The 18,988-nt window shown below is 47.9% G+C and overlaps 1 protein-coding gene across 2 annotated transcripts in view; it reads left to right on the plus strand.

Annotated features, from left to right (window-relative positions):
- Positions 1–18,988, plus strand: part of LOC147691983 (cytochrome P450 2C11-like) — a 401,641-nt gene that overhangs the window by 358,267 nt on the left and 24,386 nt on the right. For both annotated transcript variants that reach the window (XM_086938272.1, XM_086938273.1), the window contains one exon: positions 215–356. In XM_086938272.1, the coding sequence (XP_086794398.1) occupies positions 215–356 (142 nt within the window). The remainder of the gene's footprint in view (positions 1–214; positions 357–18,988) is intronic.

The following is an 18,988-nucleotide window of genomic DNA, read 5'->3' on the forward strand; positions in this document are numbered from 1 at the left end:
AAATTGTGTTGTGATCATTTGATGATTGTTCTTACCTAAACTCTTGCAATTTACTGCACTGTTTTCTACACTTGGTCATGTTGTCAATTAAAAATTCCCAACTTTATTCACCTTTCCTCAGTGCAGCTACCTGCAAATATTCTTGTTTCCAATGATGTTAGTATGATATGTGACAAACCGCACATGCTTAATATTCTGCTCATGTCTCACACAGGGCATGGATGTTATACCAGTACTGTCCACCGTGCTATATGACCAAAAGAAGTTTGGAAGGCCAGAATGTTTTGACCCCAAACATTTCCTTGATGACAACGGAGACTTTAAAAAGAATGATGCTTTTGTGCCATTTTCTACAGGTATCTGACTTTATCTTTAAAAGTAATAGTGTGCTTTTCTGGATGCAAAATGACCGACAGACTGGGGAGCACATAACCTTCCTGTGCAACTCAATGGCTCTAAGCACCGAAGAGGGCCTCAGGTATCAGGACACAGGTGTGGACACTGTCTTAAGGGGCTCAACAGAGTTTGGGGATGCATAAATATTAGAACACACCATCTCGAGGAGAAGAAGAGACACTATCTGTTTTTTTGAAGGGAGGGGGGTATGTAGCGACTCTCTCACACCCCATTTCTACTCTTAGTTTCAAGTTGGGCGACAGGACCTCTGCAAGTAAGAATTATGGGCAATTTCAGGCCCAAAGTGCTGGGGGGCAGGGAGGGGGGTTGTTGGGATTGGAGGAATATTGTTCATTTTGTTTGTTTTAAGTCAGCACGGAAAAATATCTTTATGTGGGAGGAGATGATGGCTTCCGATCACCTGAATACACATGCACGGGGACTGCAATCTTAAGCTTTTGAGCTGGAACGTAAATGGGTTGCGGGACAAGATCAAGCGCTGCGTTGTACTTCTAAACATCAGAAGGCATGCTCTGGATGTGGTTCTCCTCCAGGAGACCGATCTGGTGGGCAATACTTGCAAGGCGCTAAACAGATAGGGGTTTAAATTAGTCGCACATGCAGGCTTCACCACTGGCTCTCGAGGGGTGGGTATAATTATGCGAAATTCCTTTCCCTTTATGATCCAATCCACATGGGCGGATGATCCAGGCCGCTATATAGGTATCACGGGACAAGGGGAGGGGCGCACAGTCACTTGCTTGTCAATCTACATCCCACTGGGGCTGCAGTCGCGCACATTCAAGGACCTTGGGACGGTGCTGGTCTTGTTGCCGGAAGGCCTACTGCTGGTGGGAGGAGATTTTAACTCAGTAGTCTCTGGAATGCTTGACAGAGATCCCCCACAGGACACAGGTACAGCTGCTAGATGGCTGCCGGACTTCCTAGATACACTTGGCTTAGCCGATATATGGAGGGAATTTCACCCTGACAGTGTCCAACACACGTTTCATTTGGGTGCACATAATAGCTTTTCAGGAATTGATTATGTTGTTGTCCCAGCTACACACTTAACACTATTTACGGCATTTGGCAAGAGGTATATCCACTTTCACACAAATGACCTAGACCACAGAGGCACCTATGAAATACTTATTTTTATGTTGTACCATACGTTGCAAAACTTTTGCAACTAACTCCTCTATTTTAATTACTGAGGTAAGAGGTACATCCATATTGTTCCATATTTAAAATTGCCCAATCCCTTTATATAAAACAACAGTTGTGAGACAACGGATAACGCACACCTATGTGCCAAACTCAGACAAACAGAAAAAAAGTGTGTGTGAGCAAGATGGTGCCTCACGGGCGCACCACCGACAGGAACCTCGCAGGTACTTACCAGGATTGCCCTGATCTCATCATTGGTACCATCAAGCTCAAAAGAAGAAATGTGTCCAGTAACAAACCAAAAGAGTGTTTGTGAAGATGTGCAGTGTAAATGAACCACGAACAACACAAATAGTGTCAAAACAACATATAAACCACAAACAACACGGATCTTTACTTTTATTCTGTCTCTTTCGTGTTGGTTGTGGGCTCTAAAAAAGTGAGTATAGCTACTGTTTATCCAACCATACTCTACTTGCCGACATGTTTCATTGCCATTCAAATTTAGGCAATTTCTTCAGGCGTCACACATTTTTAAGCCACTGCATTGGACATACGTAGTCTTCACAACTGTAAACAAACATGTAAACAACATGAAAAAAAAAACATAATTGTCAACCTGCCTTTAAAAAAAAAACTTTTGATAAAAGGCTTTAGATATCAGTGATCCCAAAAGCACATCAATACACAGTATTTACCCTCAATCGACCAACTTTGCTCATACCAGTCGAGAGGACGGAACCCTCGTGGGTTTCTGAATGACTCCAGATGTGAGTCACTTCTCCTTCCCTTTGAAAATTTTCTGCAAGGGATAGAGCATATTCAGTTTATATGCATAAATTATCTCGCCTCTTTCAAGCCTTCTAAGGAATCACTTCCCTTTACTGCAGATTATTAGAATAACCAATATCTCTCCTCTTTCACTGCGAAAAATTTCGTTTCTTTAAAACCCTTTCTTTTATCTCGTGTCTAAACTGCTTACCCTGCGAGCGTGTGATGATTTATAACCTCTACCCCAAAGCTGAACAACGCTCCTGTATGTCAAACAAATGACCTTCACAGCCCCGTCTCTGGTTCTCATATTCCTTACCGTTAGGGAAGATGACAAGCGGCATTTACTCAGCCCGTGTGCCATCACTGCCACAGCCTTCCTCTATTTAAACTTGGAAACTCCATCGGGTTCGCGTTTGCTGCGCGAAATATCGCGAGAAAAAAGGTGCCATCTTAGAGCGGGACAGAACTAGTTCCACTCTATGGCCAACGCGCGTCTTAGGTACAAAGACACGCGTGATCTCGCAAACTATTCAAGATTTCGGGCAAAACTTTATTCAGCAACTTTAGATCGATCTTTGTTAATAGCACAACAATCTACGCTGTGAAATTAAGCAAAAAATTGTTTTCTTAAACTGGGTCATAAATTTACACATTTATTCACATGCAGTAGACTCGAGGTTTAGGCAAATATTAAGCATGTTAAGACCAAATGTTCTTAATGCAAAGCTATAGAAACAGACACGGGGTAATGTAACCTCCTGTTCTGATCGGTTGTATGACGTTGGATTCACAAATTTGTTCCCTTTCTTGAAACAAATTTATGAAACGCCTGGAACTGAATCCAAATATTGTTGTTTGGTGTATTATTCAATTGCATAGAGGTGCAGTCACTAGAGGTATTCACTCGCACATAACCTCATATCGAGTGTATATATATCCAATAATTCGGTTCAATGTGTGAGCTTTGGGAATAACCAATGAAAAGCTCAAATGACTGTATATTTCAAGAGCAATTTCACAAACACCAAACAACTCTCAGCTCAGTATTTAAGGGGGATGGAAGGAAAGCTTATGGAAAGGGGCGACCACTCGGTCCCCCCGCACGTATGGCAGAGTACCACGATCCCCCCGGGAAGCCATCTTGGGCGGGAGGCGTGTCTCGGCTGGTATGCCCGAAGCGGCGTAGCCGGGGCGCGCTTTTTCCCGCCCTAGAGTGGGCCGGCCTAGACACTGACGCGGCTGGCCACGCCCTCGGGGCAGGCAGGGGCGGGTTTACGCCCGCCCTGAAGACGGATAAAAGGGGACGCAAGACCGGAAGGCATCCTCTTGTTCCTGTGCTCTGAAGCTGCACCTCCTCGCTGCACGTGAGCTCGAGACGGAACGAAGAGCCAATTTTGAGCGTTGTAATCCTTTTTGTCTTACAGATACTCTGTCGGAGAAATGCCCAAGAAAGGCGGAAAGAGAATGACGACCGAACAGATGCTCCGGGTCCTTATGAAGGAGATGACCGAGCTGAAGAAGCGGGTGGCGGAGAGAGAGGGGGAAGGGGGGCCGGAACGTCCTTCGGCTGGAGCAGCCCCAGGAGGGAGAGCCAAGAGGCCAAGGAGGGGGCCAGCTGGGGGAGACGTCCCGGTTCCCTGTACCCCGCTCGAAGCGCCAACCCCAGTACCGGCGGAGGGGAACCCAATTCCCGTGGTGGTCACCCCGGTGTCCAATGAGGATATGCCGCCCGAGCTGGCAGCACAACTTGCAGCGTGGTTGGGCGAAAGTAGTGAGGGCGCCACGGCTGCCGAGGCGCAGACGCTGATGAAGCAATTGCGCGAGAAACGGGATGCAGCCAAGGTGTCTACACCGGTTGCAGTAGTTGACAAGCCACAAGGGACGATTGCGACCGCAGATGCAGGGTCCGGTGCAGGTAAGCGGCCATTGCCGATTGCGAGGGATGAGTCAGCACCCTCTCGTAGAGAAAGGTTGGGTCAACATGTGCCTTTGGCAATTAAGGAGAAGATTTGGGCGGGGGAATATGTGAACATCTTCTCTTTGCTTGTTGATCATTATGAGGTGGAGCATGTTAAGGGTCAGAAGGACCTCATGCATCCGAGTGTTTGGCGCGCAAAAATGGCCGCCTTTAAAGTGAATGAAAATATTGGCAATTGGGGCAATGCATGGGGAATCTTTACGTCGATCTTGGGGAAACGTAGGCCCGAGTTGCTTGCCGAGTTGCCGATCTATCAGTCGCGAATCATGGGGTACTCGACATCATACCAGGGTAACCATTGGTTTTGCTATGATAATCTTTTTAGAAAGGCTAAAGAGCATAATAAAAGCTTAACCTGGGATTGTTACGATTCTTTGACATGGGATAAAATGAAGGAGACAGGTATGTTGAAAATGCCATTGGTAGGAAGTAATGTTGGCGAATCCTCCCGCCAATATGGGGGGACGCCCTTTCGTTCAGGTATGGGTACCGACGATTACTCGAGACCTGCCGGCAATACAGGAAAAAAGGGGTTATGCTTTAATTTCAACAGAGGTAAATGTACTAGGCCCCAGGGATCGTGTAAATTCAAACATGAATGTAGTGGGTGCGGGTCGCCCCATCCTGAGTCCACGTGCAGAGCCAAAACGGGTGAGAACGGGGGGAGAGGAGGCGCCAAACAGGTCTAACATAGTCCGAGGGGCGCCTTTACCTACCCCGATTGATACCTTGGCAATGATTCCCTGGCTCAGTGAATACCCGGATCGTACTTCTGCTGGGGTGCTGCGGAACGGTTTTTCGTATGGTTTCCGCATCCCGGTAGGGGTCTTTCAGGGTGTGGAGAAGTGTAAAAATCAACTGTCGGTCCTGCAGCATACGACCGTGGTACAGGATAAGATCCGGAAAGAGGTTACTCGAGGTCGGGTCGCCGGCCCGTTTAGTGTACCCCCGGTGCAGGATTTTGTTTGTTCTCCTTTAGGGGTAGTCCCCAAGAAGGATCCGGGTGAGTTCCGATTGATCCACAATTTATCAGCTCCACGTGGTTTTTCCGTAAACGATGCAATAGACCCGGATGTATGTTCGGTGCGGTACGCATCCTTCGATGAGGCCGTAGCCATTTTGAATCGCCTGGGGCCCGGGGCGCTGATGGCAAAGTCAGATATCGAGTCAGCGTTCCGATTGCTCCCGGTACACCCAGACGACCAGCGTCTCCTGGGTTTCATGTTTCAGGGTTATTATTACATGGATAGGTGTATGCCGATGGGGTGCTCTATATCTTGTGCCTATTTCGAGAAATTCAGTAGTTTTCTACAATGGGTCTTCACAAAGAAGACGGGTTTCCAACATGTAATGCATTACCTTGATGATTTTCTGTTCCTTGGGGCAGCCGGGGATCTTGAATGTGGCCGGGCCTTGGCCGAATTTTGTATGTTAATGAAGCAGTTTGGTGTGCCATTGGCACCAGGTAAGACGGTGGGTCCTGCGACTTGCCTCGAGTTTCTGGGGATCGAGTTAGACTCCAGTGAGGGTTGTTTTCGTTTGCCAGCTGACAAAGTGTTGAAGTTCAGGGCAGCCCTGCGAGTGTGTATAAATGGATCTAAAGTTACGCTGCAGCAATTACAGCAGTTGGTGGGACAGTTAAATTTTGCCCTGAGGGTTATACCAATGGCCCGCCCCTTCTCCCGTTCAATTGCCCAAGCTATGGTCGGCTTAAAGGAAGGCCATCATCGCACGAGACTATCGGCTGAGGTCCGCCAGGACATGTGCATTTGGCTAGCATTCCTGGCGGACTTTAATGGTCGAGTCGTCTGGAACAAACCAGCCGTGTCCTCGGAAGAGCTGGGGCTATGGACAGATTCAGCAGGTAGCATAGGTTTTGGTGCCATCTTCGGCACAAAATGGTCGGCACAAAGGTGGCCGACATGGTGGCATGACAATGGTCTGACAAGTAATATTGCTTTCCTTGAACTTTTCCCCATTTTGGTGGCCCTGAGAACCTGGCCAGAAGGGTTCAAAGATCACTCTGTGATATTTTGGTCTGACAATATGACCGTGGTCGAGTGCATCAATAGCCAGGCTGCACGATGTAAACTGATTTTAAGACTGCTCAAAGAAATTGTGTTGCTGTGTATGCAACTGAATGTGCTATTCAGAGCAAAACATGTCCCGGGGGTAATGAATCAGGCGGCTGATGCACTGTCTCGTTTTCATATGCAGGCTTTCTCGGGTTTCCTTCCCACAGCGGACCCAGAGCCGGCACCCTTTCCCGAAGCTCTCTGGTCTCTCGGTGCCCCGAACTTCGTCACCTCGTGGGAGAGAGTCTAGCACCAAGGACGAGGAAGGCATACGAAGGGGCGTTTCGGTCCTATTTAGCCTTTTTGGGGACCGATAGAGAGGGGCTTTGGGGCCACGAAGAATGGGTAGTGAATTTTCTGATGTCCTTACGTAGGGCTGGGAAATCAGTGGCTACGGCCCAGAGGCATCGTGCTGCAATTTCCTTTGTTGCCAGGGCTCATGGTATCCAGGACCCGACAGCGTCTTTCGTGGTACAGAAAGCGCTGCGTGGGTGGCAACGCCTTGAGGGTCGCAGAGTAGATGAGAGGCGCCCGATAGGTTTGGATAGGTTGGCCCAGTTGTTGGCCACACTCCCTTCCACATGTTCATCTCAGTTTGAGACGGTGTTGTTCCGAGCCGCTTTTACGCTGGCATTTCATGGGGCGATGCGGGTAAGCGAACTAGTGGCAAGAAACAAACAGGATGTGACAGGGGGTTTGTGCCAGGAACACGTTCAGATCAGAGGAGAGACAATGACTGTCTCCTTTGTCAGGTCCAAGACCGATCAGGGTGGAATGGGTGACTGCATAATCATACGCAGGATTCCCGGGTCCTCCATGTGTCCGGTAAAGTGTTTAGATGACTACCTAGCACGAAGGGTGGCATCATGGGGGGGGACCTTGTTGAGACACGCGGACGCCACCCCACTGACGAAATTTCAGTTTCAGCGGGTGCTTGCGATGTCAATTGCCGCTGCGGGCTTGAACCCGGGCGAGTTTGGGACCCATTCCTTTCGGATAGGGGCTGCTACAGAAGCTACAGCTAGGGGTCTTAATGTTGAACAAGTAAAAAGAGTGGGGCGTTGGTCCTCCAATTGTTATAAGAGGTATGTGCGGTTGCACATGTTGTGAAGCTGTAATGATGTACTCACGCCTCTTGTTTTTGTTTGATTTTCAGTTGCGCAAGCCTACGAGGCGGGGCGGACTATGCAGTCGACCCAACACCGGGCCAGCGGTCAGACATCACCGGCTGTGAAAAAGGAGGTGTGGGTCGTGGGCCACTCATACGTGAGGCGTGCCGCGGACGTATTCAAAGCAGGTGACATGATTCACGTAGCTGGGGAATACGGGTACAGGGTGTCCTTCTACGGAAGAGGCGGTCTCTGTATTGACCAGTTTCAAACATTTTTCGAGGGTTTGTTAGGGCGGACGAGGTCACCGCCGTCTATAGTCATAGTACATCTAGGGGGCAATGATTTAGTCACCACCGGTAGACGACTTCTCCTGGAGGCAATGCTTTCCACTGTAAGTTGGTTGGCGAGGAGAGTTCCGGGGTGCATAATTGCGTGGTCCCATATGATCCCACGAAAGGTATGGCGAGGGGCTATTTCTATTCCTGCTTTGAATCATTCTGTTAGAAAGCTTAATAACAAAGTGAGTAGGTTGTTCCGTTCCAGGACATTGCATTCTATTTCGCATGGCTGTATTAATGATGACAGTATGTATTTGGGGGATGGTGTGCATTTGTCTCGGGTGGGGAATGAGTTACTCATAGGAGACTTCTTAGCATGGTTAAAAACGTTAGAACATGACCTTTAGGTAGGAGCTTTGTGGGGGGTCCGGATAGCCGGTCAACTATCCGGCCTGTGGCGGTAAGGTCATGATCGGTGAGCACTAATTGGAAGATCCCTATGAGTGGGCGTCACCCAACACGGATGGGAGCGCTCGGGAGAGGTGGCCATTGGCCCCTCAACGGGGAGGCGGTCCCTTCTAAGGATGGGTCGCCGAAAGAAAAGGAAAGGCGGTCAAGGCCCCTTCCTGTGTAGGAGGGGTTACAGCCCCCTCCTGGGGAATTTCCCGGGGCCAGTGACGTCTGCGACGGCAGATGTGGTAAGTTGTGCGGGGTTTTTGGGGGGGGGTCTACGCTACCTTCTAGATACCTCACACGAGTCCTCGAACGACCTTTAAGTGGCGTCGAGTTTTATTGATGCCCCCGTCAAGTCAAAGGGAAATTGGTAGTTGCACTTGAGGTACGCCTCAGTGCTGTCGCCCCTCACAAGTGGGGGGGGTATTTCTGGTTAGGGATCTTGACACCGGTTACGACCTTGCCGTTGGCCCTTAAACGTTAGGATGTACAATTTCATAATTTCAAGTCAATGTGTGTAGGATGTTAGTTCGGCTAGGAGAACCTCTGTATTAGAGAATCTGTTAAGGTTAGCCAAACATCGCAATGTGGTAATGAAATTGTACATAATATAAAATGTGGATTTAATGTTTTAATTTTGTTTTAATAAATACGGCCGGGAGGGTTACTCCCTCCCTCTTCCAAAAACTTCAAGAACTGTTTCCGGTTTCCCTCCTTTGGGGATTGTGTTGAGAGGGGGTGGCGGGTATCTCAGCCATAGTGCACTTTGTTCCATTCCAGAAGCTCGTTGAGCCCTACTCTTTCACTCTTCTCCTGATAAATCCATCTGGCCTCTTTAGTGATGAGCAACCGCTCTACAGTTCTGGAGTCTCCTGTAACCTTCTCTAGCACCACCCACTTAAATGTATGTTTATTAGTGTGGCAATGTTGAACCAGCTTCGTGGTAAGTTTCCCTGACCTTATTGTACTCAAATGTTCTTGAATCCGCGTTTTTATCTTGTGTGTGGTAAGTCCAATATATTGTAGACCACACTCACAGTCTAGCCTGTATATCACATGTGTCGTATTACAATTGCTAAAATGCCTCAAACTCCATTCCTTGCCAGATTGTAACACAACACTCGTCACCTTAGATGTTAAAGGGCAGACAGAACATGTTCCACAGGGGCAATGTCCCGTGGGGACCGTACTGTTCCTTGTTGCATTACAGACTTGTATGCGTGTATGTCGTAGTTTATCTTTCAAATTGCTTAAACGCTTGAAAGCAAACCTGGGCGGCGGCATTTTAAAATCTTTATTTGACAGCAAAGACCAATGCTTCTGTATCGATTGCCTTATTTTAGTGGCCAATGGGTCAAAAGTCATCACTACTGGAAGACAGTCACTGAGTCACTGACTCCCACTATCGGTCAGGCCCAGAACAAGCCAACCAAGGTAGTCAGTGTAGAGGGCGGGGTGGCAGACAGCAACAAAAACTCACCCCCGCAAACTGGACATTTGACAACACATCCAGCGAGGACGAGCAAGACAGGCCTCAAACTAACAGAGTAAGGTTCAACCCTCAGGAACAAAGCAATGCTGATCTTAGGTAACCATGTGGCACTGGGGCATGGGGGGAAGGTAGAGTGGCCCCCATCAACCCGGTGATGGATTAAACCCAGATCTTTTGACTGGGTGTGAGTGTTTGATTGATTCAAGTGCTCCGTCCATCACCACCCCTTTTGTACCGCCCAATCAACCTGTGGCACCTCCGAGACCCTGCAATACACAGAGCCCTATTGTTAGCTATGGATCAAGACTTCCAGAGAAGGAAGAGAGGTAGTTAGAGGAGGGGGTAACAGCGCAAAAGACACACGCCTTGCAGCTTAAACAAGATGAATACAAGGCAATAGCAATGGAGAGGGTGAAAACCTTTGTGAGGGACTCTGAGGGCAGGGTGTATGACCTGGGTGATAAAGCCAGGAAGCTCCTTGCGTGGTTAGACAAAAAAGAGATGACATCTAGACAGGTGCCGGAAATTATCAACAAAGACAACCAAGCACTCACAGACCCACAGCCTATAGTTAACACATTCGCGACACATTATAGTAGCATATAGGACACACGCACTCAATACTCAGAAAAACATTCCCGATCCCTGCTCAAAGACATTGCCCTTCCCCTCCTGCAATCTGAGGAGCGAGCACTCTTGGACAGTGACTTCACAACAATGAAATTGCGACGGCAATTCACTGCCTCCAGGCAGGCAAGGCGTCGGACCCTAATGGCCTCCCAACCATATTGTACAAACTGGCGGCAGAAAAACTGGCCCTTCTCCTGATGGACATGTTCGCTGAGAGTAGGGAGCGGGGAGAGCTGCTGCTTGACCAACGTATAGCCACAATAGTCACAATCCACAAACAGGGCAAACCCAAATCAAACTGTACGTCATACAGACCCATCTCCCTCCTAAATGCGGAGCCCAACATCCTTGCTAAACTACTGGCCAACCGTCTTGTGAAAGTGATCGGGGACCTGGTGCATCCAGACCAGTCGGGCTTTATGCCCCACCGTAACACAGCCCTGAACCTCCGGAGGGTGCATGGAGTGATGGGGCGGTTAAACACGTTACAAGAGCCAGCAATTGTAGTCATCTCTAGACGCCACAATGGTGTTCAACACCATATAATGGATGGCCTTCCCTCTGTACAGTGCTTATGAAGATGGGATTTGGGGAGGAAGTTCTCCGGTGGATCAGGCTCCTCTACTCCAAGCCCTTAGCGCAGGTTGTAGTGAACAATAGAAGGTCAGTTTCTTTTGTGTTGGGGCGTGGCACCAGACAGGGATGTCCCCCCTCTCCTCTTCTTTTCACCTTAGCGCTCTAACCCCTGGTAGCATGGATCCGGAGGGACCCAGTCATACGAGGACTGAGGTGGGCTTCCTTCTGGTAGGACCGCATCTCACTATATGCGGACAATATCCTATTGTTCCTAGCTGCTCCCACAAAGCCGTTAATCACAGTTTTGGATATATTCACAATTTTTGGGAGATTCTAAGGCTATTCCATTAACTAGGGCAAATCCCTTCGATAGTTTTTCAATGGGGACCACCCTGCTGTCCCTAGGGGCTGCCCAATTCAAATCACCACGGAGGGCTTGATATATTTGGGTACATATGTGACGGCCGACCCTCAGCTCCGCTATAACCGTAACCTACTCCCGCCGTTACAAAGATTGAAACGTGACACTGCAGTGTGGAAGGCACTCCCTCTATCGCTACTGGGAAGAGCGGCACTCTTCAAGATGGTGTGCCTGCCTCGCTTCCTATAGGCACTACAAAATTTCCCAGACCCAGTGCCTGCCAGCTATTTCAAAGAAATAGAGGGCATGCAGAGGGATTTATTATGGGTTGGGAAACCTAGGATAGCACTCCACAAACTTGCTCTTAAGTGGTACGATGATGGTATCAGTCTCCACGACCTTAAGAAATATTATTGGGCAGCACTCCTTGCAGCCATTAACCACGGTACATACCGAAGAGTGGACGACCTGGGCTACGCAATGGACCATTGGCTACTCCCGTGCGGGAACTACTACAGGGCACTTTACTCCAAACCAAAACGCTTTCCCTTGACTGGGCCGAGGAAAGTAAGTATGTAAGTAAAATTTTTATTTGCACAATTAATTAAAATCATTGCCATTTGCACAGTCATTGTTAAAAGTTTAGTGAGATACACTAATCAATTCTAATAAAGAAACAATAGACACATAGGATAAAAGACAAGAGATCAATTTTCAGGAATTAGTGTTCATTCTTGATCATCTGATGGTAGCAAAAATTTGATTTCAGATATAAATTTTACAAAGCGCCTTGCCATCTGGGGTGAATCGCCCCTCATACATGCTTCCAATGCTTCTTGGCATGTCCTGATGTTGAGAAAAATCCAAATTCGGTGGAGCCAAAAAGTTCTTTGGGCTAGTAAGCATCTGCAAATGCACAAAATGTGAATCAGGTTTTCCTCCTCCTGGTTGCAAAAGCGGCATTTGTTGGAGGTGGCCTTCTTATATCCTTGGCCAAACTTGTATGCCATCAGTGGGATTAGGCGAAAACGTAGTCTCATTAATTGATGTTTTACATAGACGATGAGAGATAAAGCGGCAATATTTTTGGGGTGTAGAGTTTAGAGGCCCAGCTGCCATGGAAGAGCTTTAATATTAATTTAACATTGTGGTCGTAAGAAATAATTTTTGCTTGTTTAGTTAAAAGTTTGATTTTTGCCTCTATGGGCAGTGAAATTGACCATATATTGTTAGCCTTTAACGTTTCCAGACAGAAGGTCAAATATTTGCTCCATGATGTGGCGGGATTGCTGAGCAATGACCATATACAGCTCTTTAAAGTGTTGGAGCGGGCTAGTTTCGTTTTCAGGCTGTAAACAATGAATCTTGCACTCATGATCCAGTGCTGGGAAGATAGAGAAAATTCCTTTCGGATTTGGGCCTGAGAGGTCGAGTTTGGCAGTCAGAAAACTCTGCGGAAGCATGATGATTGAGCTCTATCTAACCAGTTAGTCATTTTATCTTTATAGGTTATAGCGCCAAAAGATATTATTGGAAGAAGTTTGGCACCTATCAGTTTTATTAGTGGGGCAAAGTCCGGAGAGTGGAGGGCTCTCTTTGTTCTTATGAAGGCCCCCTCGAGGCTTCGAGCAGCACCCTGCATTGCAGTTATATGCGTGGTTGGTCTCCGTTTATGATCTATCCAAACACCCAGATATTTATATGCAGTGACTGATTCCAATGCCTTCCCCTCAATAAACCAAGTGCTCTTTTTTGTTTTCGAATAGGATATTGTCATTACTTTGGTCTTGGCGGCATTGATCTCTAATGTATTGGTGTTACAATACGAAGCGAGGGAGTCAAACAGTCTTTGCAGACCCACCTGGGTTTGGTCGAGAAGAATGGTGTTGTCAGCATATTGCAGGGTTTGGATTTTTATAGGGCCAATTCTTGGTGGAAAGGCTCGACAGCGGGACAGCCATTCAGGGAGGTCTGCAAGGTACAGATTGAATAGTAAAGATGCAAGAATGCATCCTTGCTTTAGTCCTCTGTTGGTATAGATTTTGTTAGTGGATGACCATCTCGAGGTGACTCTTATTTTAACCCAGGTATCTGTATATAAAGCAATTAGTGCATTCAGTAATGTCTGGGGAATGCCCCATTTCGCCAATTTTTCCCAGAGTTTGGGCCGAATCACGCTGTCGAAAGCTTTCCGAAAATCAATGAAGCCCAGGTATAATGATTTGCCTTTTGTGGCTAAAGTTGTTTCCATCATATGGGATGTGCAGATCAGGTTATCTTCAGTATGGCAGCCCCTTTGGAAGCCCGTTTGTGTAAAGGGAATTAGAGTGCAGTTGTCATGATCGCGCTGGGCTGATGGACTACAATTCCCGGCAGAATGCGGTGGGGGACTACCGCTCCCATGATCCTTTGCTATCTTGCGAGATGTTGATCGCGGAAGCATAAGGAGGACGGTGTGCAACGCTCAGCATCGGGAATTCTCCGGTCCGAGCTGTTCATGTCTTGGCGGTTCGTCTATGGTGCGGTAAGGGGGCTTGCACCTGGACAGGTTTTGCTTTTGGCATTTCTGGAAAAGTACTGAAGTCTTTGAAGGAGGCTTCGTGAGGGCTGTTTGTGTCTGGTTGTTTACAGGGGTTTAGCCCCTCCCTAGTCCTACGGATTTGTCCCAGTCGGTATTGTCAGCCGACGGTGGTAGTGGATGCAGAGTAATCCACGGATCCTTCTGCAGTACAATTGCTGTTTCTGTTCTTCCTAAAACTTTGAGGGGAACAACTTTGCTCCTGTACTTGATTCCTGAACAGGGGGCATTACCTTAACGACAATCGTTTTTGTGTGAAGTTAAAACAGGGACGAATTCATATTGTTTCTATGCACTGTGATGAATGGGGTTCAGAAATGATGGTGTTTAATCCCTATGTCTTTTCACTCCTTTATTAACAGGGATTGATCAGGAGTGGTATTCTAACTCTCGATCCCTGTGAGGTGTTCAAGGAGTGAGATAGGGGTATGTAATGCCCTCAATAGTATATTGGTGTTTGCTATTGTATATGTCAGCATAACAGGAGGTTATAAGTCACTGTTGCTTTTGTGTTCTTACAGCTACACCTCTATCCCCTCATCCGTCATCACTTATCTCTCCCCTGAAGGATTCTTTTTCTTTACAGGTATATAGACAGGATTAGGTGTACTGGCTATTACTCTATGTAGAAATGTTAGAAAAGGAAAGTTACTCATGAGTTTTTGTTCTCTTTCTGTCTTTTCCAGATCTCCCTCCCTGCTGTCCCCTTCCGTTCCTTCCTGGTACCTAACCTCCCCCCACAAACATCCCTCGCTTAATCAGTTCGGTGTGCTGTGCCATATTGGCAATTCCAGTCATAGGATAGATTGAGAGGTGGAACATAATCTTCAAACCGATCCCGAGGACGTCCAGTATAACAGAATTCCCGATCCACGGATATTGTCCTCCCGGTCGGGTTGAACCTTATGGCTACCATGGAGGAGGTGATAGTTGCCTTAGCTAATTTACAGTTAGAAGTAGCAGCATCAAGACAAGAGACGGCAGACCTGCGGGCCAGGTTTGACGGTCTACCAAGAAACCCTTTTGATGCGGGCGCCCCTGCTCCTTCCACTGCGGTGGTAGTGGAGATGCCGGTCTCCATCCCTCTGGCCTCTCCTGAACGCTTTCAGGGGGATTCAGAGAAGGTGCAGGTGTTTCTCACACAGGTAGCGCTTCATTTTTCATGCAAGCCTAAATCGTTCCCAACCAACCAGGCTAAGGTAGCCTTCGCAATCTCTTACTTGGTGGGGAATGCCGCGCAGTGGGCTGTGCCACTAGTCAACCGAAATGATCCCCTGTTACATGATTGGGAATCCTTCAGACAGGAATTTATGAGAGTATTTGATAGAAGGGCAGACTCCTACACAGAGGATCATGAGTTGCTAGAGCTGAAACAGGGTAACAAAGATTTGGTAGGTTATCTTAACGCTTTCCGAAGGTTAGTAGCGGAGACCAGTTGGCCCAATAACAAACAGGCCTCCTTGTTCCATCAGGGTTTAAGTGAAGAGTTAAAAGATGTCATAGCTCAGATTGACCCGCAACCCGCTACTGTTGAGGATCTGATCAATCTGACATTGAGGCTAGACCACAGGCTGAGCGAACGAAGAGGGGATACTCGTAAAAAGCCTCTTGGAGAGAGGAGCAAACCGGCTGAAACACCTACGGCCTCTGCTCCTGAACCGATGGATATAGGAGCGGTCAGACCGGCTTTAACCCCAGCTGAGAGAGAGTCCCGTCGCAAGCAGGGTCTTTGTCTCTATTGTGGGAAACGTGGGCATTTTGTGAGGGAATGTCCCGTAAAGCCCAAGGGTACTCATTTTCGTTCTACCAGAGCAGCCTCAACAACAGCTGAAGCGGGGGCGGAAAACTGACGGACTCTAGGTCACAAGAAGGGTTGTCTTGGAGTCCTTTATTTGTCCCTTCATTATCTGAGGTCAATATGGGTTCGAAAGCTCATTTTTTTATTCCTATAAGGATGGTGGTTGAGGGTGTACAAGTGGTCATGTCTGCTATGGTTGACTCTGGGGCTACGGGTATGTTTATGGACATACAGGAAGCGCAGAGCAAGGGTATTGAATTGATACAGAACGAGACCCCTGAGGTGGTCTATGCTGTGGATGGGAGGAGGCTGAGTACGGGTCCAGTAGAGTATAGAACCGAGGAATTGGAGGTATGGTATGGGGGAGCGCATGTGGAGAAGATTTCCTTTAGCGTGATCAGGGCCCCTCAGTATGGAGTGATATTTGGTATACCATGGTTGGAGAAACATAATCCGAGCATAGACTGGGGCAGTAGAACTTTGATCATGGATTCTGACTACTGTTTAGAGCGCTGTCATGCGGCATCTCTGATACCTGCAAGAGCATTGTCCAGAGGCTCCAGTATTGCTACTGCTGCAGAAAAATGTGTGTTGCTCCCTGCAGCCTACTCTAAGTTTGCGAAAGTATTCAGTGAAGCCCATGCAGAAGAACTTCCCCCACACAGGCAGTACGATTGCCAAATTGATCTAGTACCTGGGGCAGTGGTGCCTACAGGGCGCATTTATGGGTTAACAGAACCGGAGACACTGCATTTGAGGGCCTATCTTGACAAGTTGTTAGGATTAGGATTCATCCGCCCGTCCAGATCACCAGCAGCCTCGCCCCTTTTCTTTATTCCTAAAACCAATGGAGAATTGAGGGCGTGTGTGGATTTTCGCGCATTAAATGCCATTACTATTAAAAACAGATACCCTCTCCCACTCATCAGTGTTTTACTGGAACAAGTCAAGGGGGCTACTGTGTTCACCAAGTTGGACTTAAAAGGGGCTTACCACTTGGTCCGCATAAGACAGGGGGACGAGTGGAAGACTGCCTTTAAAACCAGGTATGGTCTTTTCGAGTACCTAGTGATGCCGTTCGGGCTCTGCAATGCCCCTGCGGCATTTCAATTCTTTCTTAATGATGTCCTTCGTGAGATTTTGGATCATTATGTCATCGTGTATATCGATGATATACTGGTGTATTCCGAGTCCGAGGAACTTCATCTTCACCATGTAGAGACAGTGTTGAGTATACTTCAAGCGCACCACTTATATTGTAAATTGAGTAAGTGCGATTTTCATGTCCGTTCTTTGGAGTTTTTGGGGGTGATCCTGAGTCCGGAGGGTCAGGAGATTGCGGAACGCAAGGTTTCGGCAGTAAAGAACTGGCCTGTTCCATGCAATGTCTGTGATGTTCAGTGCTTCATTGGCTTTGCCAATTTTTACAGGTGCTTCATCAGTCACTTCTCAAAGTTGGTGGCCCCTATCACTCATCTGTTAAAGAAAGCTACTGTATTCAAATGGACAGAGGAGGCACAGATTGCATTCTCTGCTCTCAAACATGCTTTTGTGTCTGCTCCGATACAGTACATAAGGACTGTTGAACTTATTTTTCGAAAACACAGCTGTGCGCCACCCATTTTGATTAATAGTCATTTATGCTCCGATATTGGCCCATCCTGATCCTGACAAGGCCTATGTGGTGGAGGCGGATGCGTCGGAGGTGGCAATTGGAGCAGTATTGTCACAAAGAAACGCGGATACGGGTCAACTCCATCCGGTGGCTTTTATGTCTCGGAAATTGAACGCTGCCAAAAGGAACTACCATATTTCCGAAAAAAGAACTATTGGCGGTCCGTGACTCCTTCCTGGAGTGGCGGCACTTTTTAATGGGTGCCAGACATGTAGTCACCGTGTACACGGACCACCGCAATCTACAATTTATGACGGCAGCACGTCATCTCTCCCCTAGACAACTGAGATGAATGATGTTCTTTTCTGGGTTTCATTTCGTCATCACATATCGGCCTGGAGCAGAGAACCGCAAGGCAGATGCTCTTACCCGTCAGTCATCCGTGGTTCTTACTGAGGGGGCACCGGTGGCCAGCATCATCGACCCTGGTAAGGTCCTGTGTGCCTTGCAGCCGGACTCCTTTCTGAAAGATGTCGCGAGGAGCATTTCTTCGTTTTCCTGGAAAACTTGGCTGCAGAAACACCCTGAATGGTCAATGCATGGGGGCCTTCCGTTGCATAACAAAAGGTTACTGATACCAACTGTGCAGTTGCGGAAGCAGGTTTTTGTATGGTGCCACGACTCCCCGTGTGCTGGTCATTTTGGAGAAGCCAAGACTATCGAACACGTTCTCCATCATCTCTGGTGGCCCTCATTGAGACTTGATGTCAGGAAGTGGGTTTCCGATTGCGAACAATGTGCTAGGATGAAGCCCGATCATGGTCGTCCACAAGGTCTGTTACAACCTCTTCCTACTCCCTCTGTTCCATGGGATAGGATATCTTTGGATTTTGTGGTAGGCCTGCCCAAAGATCAGGGATGTACGGCGATTCTGGTAGTGGTCGATTATTTGACCAAAATGGGGCACTTTATCGCTTGTGCACAGGTGCCCACTGCGGGGAAACTGGCAGGTATGCTTATGTCACAAGTGGTACGTCTCCATGGATTGCCCAGCGCGATCGTGTCCGATAGAGGTGCGCAATTTACGGCCTAATTCTGGAAGAAATGGTGTTCAATGCTCCACATTCAGACTGCCCTTTCTACTAGTTTTCACCCGCAGACTGACGGGCAAACTGAACGTCTGAATCAGACACTCAAACAGTATCTGAGGTGTTATGTGGATCAAGGTAAAGAGGACTGGGTGGACCATTTATGGCTGGCTGAGGTGGCATACAACAACGCCATGCATGGTTCCACCAAGGAGACGCCTTTTTACTGTAACTATAGCAGGCATCCCAGATTCCTTCCTTTTGTCCTTCCGCGAGCTGATCCTGCGTTTCCTGAGGTTGCGCGTAGGGTGGTGCACATTCGTGACACTTTGTCTAAAGCTCAGTCTCATCTGGAAAAGGTCAAGGCTCAATACAAGGCTGCTGCTGACAGACACCGGAGACAGGGTCCGTTGTATGGCAGAGGGGATATGGTATGGTTGTCCACTCAGGATCTACGGTTCAAGAAACTCAGCATGTTCAATCCTAAGTACATAGGGCCCTACGCCATTGTAAAAAGGGTGAATCCAGTGGCAGTGAAGCTGAGACTTCCTTCTCATCTACGGATCCACCCGGTCTTTCATGTGTCCCTGTTGAAACCAGCTCGAGGACGGGGT

Source organism: Lissotriton vulgaris, chromosome 9 (assembly GCF_964263255.1).
Source record: "Lissotriton vulgaris chromosome 9, aLisVul1.2, whole genome shotgun sequence".
Classification (NCBI taxonomy): domain Eukaryota; kingdom Metazoa; phylum Chordata; class Amphibia; order Caudata; family Salamandridae; genus Lissotriton; species Lissotriton vulgaris.